Source organism: Anabrus simplex, chromosome 3 (genome assembly GCF_040414725.1).
Source record: "Anabrus simplex isolate iqAnaSimp1 chromosome 3, ASM4041472v1, whole genome shotgun sequence".
NCBI lineage: Eukaryota > Metazoa > Arthropoda > Insecta > Orthoptera > Tettigoniidae > Anabrus > Anabrus simplex.
In genome coordinates, this window is record NC_090267.1 from 340,724,669 (window position 1) to 340,737,462 (window position 12,794).

The 12,794-nt window shown below is 39.4% G+C and overlaps 1 protein-coding gene across 3 annotated transcripts in view; it reads left to right on the forward strand.

The window, feature by feature from the left end:
- LOC136867308 (lipase 3) overlaps positions 1-12,794 on the forward strand; it is a 174,444-nt gene that overhangs the window by 19,377 nt on the left and 142,273 nt on the right. For all 3 annotated transcript variants that reach the window (XM_067144466.2, XM_068226701.1, XM_067144465.2), the window contains one exon: positions 9,589-9,703. In XM_067144466.2, coding sequence (XP_067000567.2) covers positions 9,589-9,703 — 115 coding nt within the window. The remainder of the gene's footprint in view (positions 1-9,588; positions 9,704-12,794) is intronic.

Sequence of the window (12,794 nt, forward strand, 5' to 3'; positions counted from 1 at the left end):
GAGTCGGTTCGCATGCGAAGAGTCGACTCCGAGCGCTTAGCGCGTCATTTGAATGTGAGTGAACCGCGTGAGCTTGCATTAGGAATGTAGTGGGTTCGAGCCCTACTGTCGGTTACGTTGAAGATGGTTTACCGTAGTTTTCCATTTTCATGCCGGACATTCGCTTGGGCTGTACCTCAATTAAGGCCACGTTCGTTTCCTTCCCAGTTCTAGGAGGGGAAATGTGGTATTCTCGTAATGCCATAACTGATAAAGAAAAGAAAGATTTTTTTTTTTTGCTAGTTGCTTTACGTCGCACCAACACAGATAGATCTTATGGCGACGATGGGACAGGATAAGCCTAGGAATGGGAAAGAAGTGGCCGTGGCCTTAGTTAAGGTCTGGTTTGAAAATGGGGAACCACGGAAAACCATTTTCGGGGCTGCCGACAGTGGGGTTCGAACCCACTATCTCCCGGATGCGAGCTCACAGCTGCGCGCTCTTAACAGCACGGCTAACTCGCCTGGTATGAAAAGAAAGTAATAACGAATTCCGTAATAAGCACTTACTTCCCATATACTTTCCTCATAGCTGATATTATTCGCCGCGTAGTGGAACACATCGGGAACTTTCATTTCCCTTTGCACAGGACGGAAAGAAGTGCGCCTAAAATGAACATGTTGTTGTTTGAGTCATCAGTCCATAGACTGGTTTGATGCAGCTCTCCATGCCACTCTATCCTGCGCTAACCTTTTCATTTCTACGTAACTATTGTATCCTACATCTGCTCTAATCTGCTTGTCATATTCATACCTTGGTCTACCCCTACCGTTCTTACCACCTACACTTCCTTCAAAAACCAACTGAACAAGTCCTGGGTGTCTTAAGATGTGTCCTATCATTCTATCTCTTCTTTTCGTCAAATTTAGTCAAATAGATCTCCTCTCACCAATTCGATTCAGTATCTCTTCATTCGTGATTCGATCTATCCATCTCACCTTCAGCATTCTTCTGTAACACCACATTTCAAAAGCTTCTATTCTCTTTCTTTCTGAGCTAGTTATCGTCCATGTTTCACTTCCATACAATGCCACGCTCCACACGAAAGTCTTCAAAAATATATTTCTAATTCCGAAGTGAGCAAATTTCTTTTCTTAAGAAATCTCTTCCTTGCTTGTGCTAGTCTGCATTTTATGTCCTCCTTACTTCTGCCATCGTTAGTTATTTTACTACCCAAGACAATAATATTCATCTACTTCCTTTAAGACTTCATTTCCTAATCTAATATTTCCTACATCACCTGCCTTCGTTCGACTGCACTCCATTACTTTTGTTTTGGACTTATTTATTTTCATCTTGTACTCCTTACCCAAGACTTCATCCACACCATTCAGCAACTTCTCGAGATCTTCTGCAGTCTCAGATAAAATAACAATATCATCGGCAAATCTCAAGGTTTTGATTTCCTCTCCTTGGACTGTGATTCCATTTCCAAATTTCTCTTTGATTTCCTTTACTGCCTGTTCTATGTAAACATTGAAAAGGAGAGGGGACAAACTGCAGCCTTGCCTCACTCCTTTCTGGATTGCTGCTTCTTTTTCAAAGCCCTCGATTCTTATCACTGCAGACTGATTTTTATACAGATTGTAGATAATTCTTCGTTCTCGGTATCTGATCCCTATCATCTTCAGAATCATAAATAGCTTGGTCCAATCAACATTATCGAATGCCTTTTCTAGATCTACGAATGCCATGTATGTGGGCTTGTCCTTCTTGATTCGATCCTCTAAGATCAGACGTAAAGTCAGTATTGCTTCACGTGTGCCTACATTTCTTCTGAAGCCAAATTGATCTTCTCCCAACTCAGCTTTTACTTGTTTTTCCATTCTTCTGTAAATAATACGTGTTAAAATTTTGCAGGCATGAGATACTAAACTAATGGTGCGGTAGTTTTCACACCTGTCAGCACCAGCTTTCTTGGGAATAGGTATAACAACATTCTTCCGGAAATCGGATGGGACTTCTGCTGTCTCATACATCTTGCACACTAAATGAAATAACCTTGCCATGCTGGTTTCTCCTAAGGCAGTCAGTAATTCAGAGGGAATGTCATCAATTCCAGGTGCCTTGTTCCTATTGAGGTCACTCACAGCTCTGTCAAACTCTGACCTCAAAATTGGGTCTCCCATTTCATCAGCATCAACAGCCTCTTCATGTTCCCAGAACCAAATTATTTACATCTTTACCTTGATACAACTGTTGGATATGCTCCTGCCATCTTTCTGCTTTGTCTTCTTTCCCTAGAAATGGCTTTCCATCTGAGCTCTTAATATGCATACACCTAGATTTCCTTTCTCCAAAGGTTTCCTTGATTTTCCTGTATGCAGCATCTACCTTCCCTAGCACCATACAACCTTTGACATCCTTGCACTTCTCCTTCAGCCATTCTTCCTTAGCTACCTTGCACTTTCTATCCACTTGATTCTTTAATCGCCCGTATTCTTTTCTGCCCTGTTCATTTCTAGCATTCTTGTAGTTTCGTCGTTCATCAATCAGGTCTAGTATCTCCTGAGTTATCCACTGATTCTTAGTTGATCTTCTCTTCCTTCCTAACATTTCTTCAGCAGTCCTACTGACTTCATTCTTCATGACTCTCCACTCTTCCTCTATAGTGTTTCCTTCAGCCTTTTCATTTAGTCCTTGTGCAACATGTTCCTTGAAACAATACCTCACACTCTTTTCCTTCAACTTGTCTAGATCCCATCTTTTTGCATTCTTTCCTTTCTTCAATTTCTTCAACTTCAGATGGCATTTCATGACCAACAAGTTATGGTCAGAGTCCACGTCTGCTCCTGGGAAAGTTTTGCAATCCAACACCTGGTTTCTGAATCTCTGCCTAATCATAATGAAGTCTATTTGATACCTCCCGGTGTCTCCAGGTCTCGTCCACGTATACAGCCGTCGTTTGTGGTGTTTGAACCAAGTATTGGCAAGGACTAAATTATGATCAGTGCAGAATTCAACCAGCCGACTTCCTCTTTCGTTCCTTTGACCCAATCCAAATTCTCCTACTGTATTACCTTCTCTTCCTTGACCTACCACTGCATTCCAGTCTCCCATCACAATTAGATTCTCGTCACCTTTTACATATTGTATTAAATCTTCTATCTCCTCATATATCCTTTCGATTTCTTCATCATCCGCTGAACTAGTAGGCATATAGACCTGCACTATTGTGGTGGGCATTGGTTTGGTGTCTATCTTGACGACAATAATTCTTTCACTATGCTGGTCGTAGTAGCTTACCCGCTGCCCTATTTTCTTATTCATTATTAAACCAACTCCTGCATTTCCCCTGTTTGATTTTGAGTTGATATTTCGGTAGTCGCATGACCAAAAGTCTTGTTCTTCCTGCCAACGTACTTCACTTATACCAACTACATCTAACTTTAGCCTATCCATCTCCCTTTTCAGGTTCTCTAACCTACCACAACGATTCAAACTTCTAACATTCCACGCTCCGACTCGCGGAATGTCAGTATCCATCTTCCTGATGATCGCCCCCTCTCGTGTAGTCCCCACCCGGAGATTCGAATGGGGGACTAGTTTACCTCCGGAATATTTTACCCCGGAGGAAGCCATCATCAGTACATCATTCATGCAGAGAGAGATGCATGTCCTCGGGAGTTAGTTACGGCTGTAGTTTCCCGTTGCTTTCAGCTGTGTAGCAGTATCAACACAGCTAAGCCATGTTGAGTATTGTTACAAGGCCGTATCAGTCAATCATCTAGACTGCCGCCCTTGCAACTATCGAAAGGCTGCTACCCCCCTTTCGATGAACCATTCGTTAGTCTGGTCTCTCAACAGATACCCATCCGATATGGTTGCACCTGCGGCTCGGCTATCTGCATCGCTGGGACACGCAAGCCTCCCCACCGCGGCAAAGTCACATGGTTCGCAGAGGAGGAAAATGAACATAGCAGTGTAGAAAATAAGGAGATAGCTGCCCGAGGGTTTAATTATTTTTATTAGGATATTGGTATCTCAAAAACTGAGGATGTTACATACATGAAAATTTATATTTGGAATCTTCTTTTAAAATAAAGTAACACGTATTTGGGGATGGGTGGGAAGGGCAGGGGAAATCAATTTAAGCGGGTGTAAAAGGAGTTAAAGTATTTTTACATTGGAACAAATAAGAAGGGGACTTAAAACAAAACACCCCTAAGGGATTTGACTGGGGGTGATGTATTATGCCAAAAATATGCATTTATATGAAACAGTTTGAATTATGTTAAAATTCAAGTGATATCCTAGGTGTTAAACAACAGAAAGTTTGAAACAAATTTAACCGCTCAGAGAGTTAAAGGGGGTTAAGATCCGAAAACAAATATATTCATTTTTTTCCTCCGAAACGGTTTCATGTATGAAGACAAAATTTCAAATAGCGGTATATATTTTAAATCTTAGGTGGGAAGTAGGAAATATTTTTAATCGTCTCCCCAACCCTAAAGTGTTAAATGACGGTTAGCTCCGAAAACGAAATTATTCATCCCTCCAAAACCTTTTGACGTACTAATTGTAATTTTACGAGAAGGGTTTTCTTTTATGCCCTAGGTGTAAAATATCGTATACTTTAGATGGTGATTGACTCTCAGAAACACAATATCCATTCTTTAGAAACCGTTTCAGGCACGAAATATTTTTTTAATGAAGGGTGGTCTTCTACATCCTAGATGTTAATAAATATTTAAAATCATTCACCCCTTAAAAAGGATTCATTCCTCCATTACTGTTCGACGTACAAAATCATAACTTCACAGGTTGGCCGCTTTTACGTACTAGATGTTAAATAAGATAGGGTTTAAAACATTTACATTCTTCCGAATGTGGTTCAAAAGAGTTTTAGATCAGAAAATAAGTAATAATTTCCCCAAAACTCTTTGACGTACGATTTGAGGGCGTATTTTTCAGGCTTAGCTGACAGTGGACACTCCAAATTATAAAATTTTGAATAATAACTTTCAGCTTCAATTATTATTATCATTATTAACAAATACATTACAAATGGGAAATATCCTGGTGTCAATGATCTCTTACAGTAATATAATAATATAGTAAAGTTAACATAATTACCCAACAACAACATCAACAAACAAACAACCAAACAACAAGAGTACAACAAGCAAATCCATGGAAAGAAAATATTGCAAGAATTACTACTAGTTTAACATTCTAAATCCAGCATCATCATATACAAATTCGCACACATCTTAAGTATTTCCAGTACTTAACACTACGAATTACAATACTGTAGATTGAACTAACTACTAGCTTAACACTACAAGTGATAATAAAGTCAAGTTAAAAACATACTACCCAACAACTACAACAACTCGAGAACAAAAAGCAATTCCATGGAAAAAATTACAAAAATTCTACTAGTTTAACATTATAAATCCAGCTATCATGTTTAGTTTTATACACAACTTAATTATTTCCAATACTTAACACTATGGCTTACAGAACTATAGGTTGAGCTTAATACTAGCTTAAAATTACAAGTTATAATAATGTTCCGGTGGTACCGTGGTGGACTGAGGTGAGAGAATGTGCGGGAATGAATGGACCAACATCGAACATTCAGAAAATTGATTTAAAACTTTAAAGTTATGTTTATATTTCTATCTCAGCTATCTTTCTTCTTTTCTTAGAAATAAGACTTTACAAAATTCAGGTACAAAAGGTCGTAATATGGGGGTAACAATCGAGAAACCTGAATTAACAACTGTTAGCTTTAAGCTCCCTAATTATACACTCTTCAAGAACACTACGGCTCCTTTCAAAAAACGTCAAGGAGACGGATCGCCCAATACCTTCTACCTCATGATCAGAGCCTCTTTGCTCTACCAGTTTGTGTAGGAGACTGCGCTCCGAACCTTATAACTTTAAGGCCTTTTAAAGGCACCGTTCAACTTTAACATTTATAACCAGAGCATATTTGCTCTATAATTTTTACACTCTCAAAGCCTCTCTAGGTACAACCTACATTTAACAAACAGTATTAGCTGTCTTCTAGGCTTAACAGTCTAATACAGAGCCTCTCAGGGTGCATGCGCGTGGTGCATGCACTGTGCACGGTGCAAGAGACGACTTGGCTTGGTTGAACAGAGTGCAGATCCCCCACTCCTCGATTTGGAGCAATAGCGCTTACTCTCTCTTTCCTCACGCCTGTCTCGCTCGCTCCGCCTGTCTCCCTCTGCCCCACTTGCGCCGTAGCGCTCCAAATCCAGGCTGACTTGAGCCGAGCATAGGCGAGTTGAGCCGAGCTTAGCCGAGTAGCCCAGAGACGAAGCGTTGATCCGAGCCATGCCGAGCGACAGCGATGCACAGTGCACGGAGCTCTTGCGCCTCTATCTGCACGCGTGAGATTTTGGGCTTTTGAGAGGCCCTGCCCCTAATATATTTACATTAAGGGAATAATTAGAATTTAACAGGGGTATCGAATAACCATTCTACTGGGCCTTTGTGGAAAAACAACAGGTTCAATTACTGGCCTCAAAAATCAAAATTGTGCGGAAGTGAATTCTTGCACTCCTAGAAGTTTGTAATTAAATGGTTAAAACACTATTTGGGCTTGTGGCCCAAAAATACAGAGGCTAAGCCTATGCTATTGAGGTGACTAGATGGAGAGAATATAAGTTACCAGATTACAAACAGAAAACGGTTACAAAATCATAGTCACCTCAAAATCAACATGAAGGAGAATCCGAGATGGTACCGCACTCTCTATTCCCTGAGTGCGGTTAAGTTTCTTAGGCTTGTTTGAAATTTACATTAGAAGATTGAAAATTTACATTTCAGAAAAATTGAAATTACATTCTTAAGATTTGAAACCTTCCCCTCAAGCTAGCTGTCAAAGACCAGGACTGCCATTACCTTGAGCTGATGTACTGCTCGATGATGAACAAGGCATCCCGCCTCCTTTGTAAACACACACGAATTAGACTAGAGTGACGAATAAGAGCAGGTGGCTCGAAAAAGTGCCAGCTTTTAAACCGGAGAGGAAGGATCCAGAAAACTCTGGTCTAAGGCCCGACACACTACCAAATCTTATTTGGGTAATTTAAATAGATACAAGAAAATTCTTATTGACTGAAAATTAAATATATATACAAAATTTCTTATTGGCCAACATCTTAAGTTGGCGGGAAGAGAAAGAAGTGTTGTAAACACAAGCACACCAAAAACAAAGATTCATCAATTCAGTTTAGGAAACCTAGGAACACAAAATTATCATTTAAGTAGCCAATCTTCACACCAGAATGCATAACAGAAATTTGTAGTAGAGACATCTGTTGACAAAAGTTCAAATTTCTTGCACGAGGTGTTGCAAGTTTTAGATTGAAGATCGCATTCTGCAAGGCGGTTCATTTAAATCGTACCTTTCGGTACAAATAAAGTAAGGTTAAAACATAATTACCCAACAACAACAGCTAGAACAACAAGAGTACAACAAGCAATTCCATGGAAAGCAAATGTTACAAGAAATACGACTAGTTTAATTTTCCAAATCCAGCATCATCATCTACAAATTTACACACAACTGAAGTATTTCCAGTACTTAACACTACGGCTTACAATACTATAGGTTGAGCTTACTACTAGTTTAACACTACAAGTGATAATAAAGTAAACTTACAAGATAACTACCCAACAACAACAACAACTGGAGTACAACAAGCAATTCCACGGAAAAAAAGAAATGTTACAAGAAATACTACTGTTTTAACATTCTAGATTCAGCATTATCGTATAAAATTTCATACACAACTTACGTATTTCCAGTGCTTAACACTACGGCTCACAGTACTATAGGTTGATCTTATTACTAACTTACCGGGCGAGTTGGCCGTGCGCGTAGAGGCGCGCGGCTGTGAGCTTGCATCCGGGAGATAGTAGGTTCGAATCCCACTATCGGCAGCCCTGAAGATGGTTTTCCGTGGTTTCCCATTTTCACACCAGGCAAATGCTGGGGCTGTACCTTAATTAAGGCCACGGCCACTTCCTTCCAACTGCTAGGTCTTTCCTATCCCATCGTCGCCGTAAGACCTACCTGTGTCGGTGCGACGTAAAGCCCCTAGCAAAATATTACTAACTTAACATTACAGTGTTAATAAGGTAATGTTAAAAAACATAATTACCCTACAAGAACAACACTACAACAAGCAAATCCCTGGAGAGAAATTGTTACAAGAAATACTACTAGTTTAAGTTTAAAATTCTAAATCCATCATCATCACATACAAATTCACACAGTACTGAAGTATTTCCCAGTGCTTAACACTACAGCTTACAGTACTATAGGTTGAACTTACTACTAGCTTAGCATTAGAAGTTTATAATTAAATGGTTGAAACCCTAGTTGGGCTTGTGGCCCGAAAATACAGAGGCTAAGCCTATGCTACTGAGGTAACTAGATGAAGAGAATATTTAAATTACCAGATTACAAACAGAAAACGGTTACAAAATCATAGCCACCTCAAAATCAACTCGAAGGTGTTTCGAGAGGGTACCGCACTCTCGATTCCCTGATTATGGTTAAGTTTCTTAGGCTAGTTTGACATTAACATTAGAAGATTGAAAATTTACATTTTAGGAAAATTTAAGTTCCTTACTTTCTTAAGATTTGAAACCTTCCCTTAGAGCTAGCCGTGAAAGACAATGACTTAATTAAACCAGGACTGCGATCACCTTGAGCTGATGTACTGCTCGATGATGAACGAGGCATCCCGCCTCCTTTGAAAACACACACACATACACACACACAAGACTGGAGCGACGAATAAGACTAGGTGGCTCGAAACAGTAAGCACGGGTATCACCTCTAGTATTCATATAATTTTCATCCTTCCTTCCTTCCTTCCTTCCTTCCTTCCTTCCTTCCTTCCTTCCTTCCCTCCTTCCTTCCTTCCTTCCTTCGTTCTTTCCTTCCTTCCCTCCCATCCTAGCAGGGAAAAGTGGTAATCTTCTTTTGTCCCTTTCCCACTTTCCCATTTTCCTGAAGACAATACTTCCTGTGGATTTCGCCAAGTTTTACAGCCGGATATTCCTCCAGACACCACCCCAAAGTGGAGGGAGCTATTCACTATTGTGTATTTCTCTGCCGGTTGGAAGTTTAATGTGCTTGGTGAAGATGAAAAGACGTGCATTACGACTAACAGAAATACCCTAAGATGAATTAACCATACGGAGTTATCCAGCCAGGAATCGAACACAGGTCTCTCTGAACCGAAGACCAGTACTCTGAGAATTCAGCCAAGGAGCCGGACAATTAACCTACACTAATGTTCTATTTGAATAGTGCATTCATCGTCGTGAATGCAATTGGCCATCCAAGACAACCGCGGTTTGTACGTTATGTTTCAATTCGACTGATGCACATATGCTGTTCACAACTCTCATAGAATTATCGCCTCTAAATTTTCTTTCTTCCTTTTTTTTCTTCTTTCATTCTTTCTTTCTTTCGTCCTGTAATTTATTTCCTTCAACATGCCGAACATCACACTTTCAAAACGAACGATTTAAACCGTCCGTGTTTTGTTCCAGGTTACATACTCGCCGACGCTGGATATGATGTGTGGTTAGGAAATTCTCGGGGGAACGTTTGGTCCAAAAAGCATGTCACTCTCCACCCGTCTAGCGCCGAATTCTGGGATTTCAGGTAGGTGGAAGATATCACTCTTCAGGGATAAGAAGTAGGGTGCTTTAGTCCATTATCCTTTCAACAATTTTTTTATTAAGTCAATTTAGAGTCACTTTAACTCTAAGGTCTTATCGTGACTTCTAACTGAAGAATATACATTAAATTACAGTAGAGTGAAGAACGAAAGAATATAAAAGATTTTGGTATTTTAAACTGAACAGTTAAATTTTTGAATACAGACCAGTGTCTTTGAAAAACTTGATAATTTGTTTGCACAGTGAAGGAGATGAGAGTACCCCCTTAATGTCCTTAGGTATACCGTGGTACTGGCGCCATTTGTCATACAGTGAACAGTCTGTAATGATGTGCTTCACAGTCAACACACTATTGCATGCTGTACAGATGGGAGGCAGTTTCTTCTCAAGGTGGTAGCTGTGACTTATCATGGAGTGGCCGATCCGTGTTCTAGATATTAGGACTTGATCTTGCCTGTGAAGGTTGTGAAGATAGTGTTGTACTGTAGATTCCGTTGTTACTTCGTGGAGTTTGCTGTTTGAAGTTTGAAGCCATTTTATATTCCACTGTTGGTATAATTTTGTTTTAGCATAGGCAATAATGTCAGTGTGAGGGGTAGCTATTGTTAAATCGGCTAGCGGGAGGTAAGTATAGTCTTTAGCTGCTTGATCAGCAGATTCATTGCCTTGAATACCTCTATGAGAGGGTATTCACACAAGGATGACTTGTTTACCTTCTTTCATGATGTTGTTAAACAATAGTTGTATTTCTTGTACAAGGATGTGTTTCAATGATGGACTTTCTATTGCATTTAATGCACATTTTGAATCAGAAAAAATGATGGAGTTATTGCAGGTGCTGGTTTTTAAAATATGTAGCATAGCCTGCTCTATTGCGTACAGCTCATTAGAGAAGACAGTATAGTAGTCAGGCAGTCGGTATAGCATGGTACGTTTAGGATATATAAACCCAGATCCATTTCTTTCCTCACATTTTGATCCATCAGTATAGATTGCAGTGTCTTGGGTATTTATCAGAAATTTCAAGAAATAATTGGTAGTAGTGAGATCTGTCAATATCATCTTTGACACTGTAATTTATTTCAAAGTTAATTGTTGGAAGGGTAATAGTCCATGGTGGGACATTAAGAGAGTTGTCTGCGGGGAGTATTGGAGGGATATTTAAATTTAATTCTTTAAGAAACTTGGCTATTCTGACATTGAAGGGCTGTGGTTGTGATCCTGGTTTAATGTGTGTACCGTGGTGCTTGTTAGGAAAAGCATGCAACTTAATTCTTGATTCACTCATAGTCGCTACCTTGAGCGCGTAAGTCAAACTTAGTTGTCTACGTCTAATTGCGAGTGGTGGTTCATTTGCTTCTATTTGAATGCTGGCTACTGGACTGGTACGGAAGGCTCCTAGAGCAATTCGAAGAGCTGAGGACTGGATGGAATCAAGGAGTTTGAGTGAAGACATTCTTGCGGAATTGTTTACAATGCTGCCATAGTCTAATTTAGCCCTAATAATGGCTTTGTACGTGTTCATTAGCACTTGGTAGTCTGCCCCCAGTTCTTTGCTGCCAGGATCTTCATTATGTTCAGCCTTCGCAAGCAGTCATCTTTAAGGTTTTTCAGGTGAGGTATCCAACTTAACGTAGTGTTGAATAAAACTCCTAAGATTTTCATAGTTGTTACTGTTTCAATATTGTGATTGTCCATGTATATCTCAGGGTCTTGTGCAGTATGTTTACATTTGGAGAAGAGTATGCATTTGGTTTTAGTTTTGGAAAAATTGAACCGTGTAACTTTAGCCCATTTTTGGATATTATCAATTGATTCTTGAAGTAGCTGTTGAGTAGTTAGTTTATTTCTTCCTGCACTTAGTATAGTCAAATCATCTGCAAAAAGGCAAGCCTTTACTGGTAGGTGAATGTTGGAGACAATGCCATTTATTGCAGCGAGGAGTAATGTGACACTGATGACTGATCCTTGGGGAACTCCATTGTCAATGGTTACTTCATGTGAAAGAGTTCCATTTGTCCTGACTTGAATTCGGCGATCTGTACGGAAATTATAAATGAAGTAAAGCATGTTTCCTGAAATATTATGTTTCATCAATGTTTCAATTAGATAGTCTTTCCACACCATGTCATATGGCTCACAATGTCTAAATTAACAGCTATGAGGTGCTGATTATTCAGGAAAGCTTATCGGATTTCTGATTCTAAACATATCAGAGTATCTGTTGTTGAACGTGCTTTACGAAAACCATTTTGTGCATCACTAGAAAAGTGTATATGTTCCAAATACCAGTGTAATCTCTTGTTAACAATTTTCTCCATTAGTTTACACATTGTATTTGTCAAGGCGATGGGACGATAATTATCTGGGATCAAAATGTCCTTTCCTGGTTTGAGTATAGGCACTACAATAGCACAACGCCATTGATCTGGAAATAGTTTGGAACTCCATATATAGTTGAAAATAGCAAGTAGATAATTGAGTGCACTATGTGGAAGCTGTTTTAAAAATTCATATGGAATGGTGTCTGGGCCAGGACTAGATCTGCCGCATTTGTTGAGTTCTGTAACAATTTCTTGTAACTGTAAAGTATCATTATAAGCATAGTTCAGTGTAGGTACAGTTTCACTTAAGTCTATTGGATCTCGAGTTGTGAAGAAATTCAGGTTCATAATTGTTATCGCTAGAGATGTTTGAAAATGATTTAGCCAGTTGATCAGCTATTTGTTGAGGTTTATTTACAATTGTCCCAGTGGCTGGATCTCTTAGAGAAGTAATACAGAATTTATTGTATTTACCACTTATTCTTTGGATTTTATTCCACATAACTTTTTGTGAAGTTTGGGAGGTTAAGGAGGCGACGAATGTTAACCAGGAGGTTTTCTTACTTAATTTTATTTCGTGCTATTGCTCGATATTTCTGAAAATTGATTTTATTTTCAGGCGTGGGATTTCTTTTGTACAGGTAGTAAGCACGGTTTTTATTTTTTGATAGCCTCTTTACAGGAGTCATTCCACCAGGGAACCGTTTTATTGAAGGGCATAGGAGTTGTTTTCGGGATACTCTGGTCAGC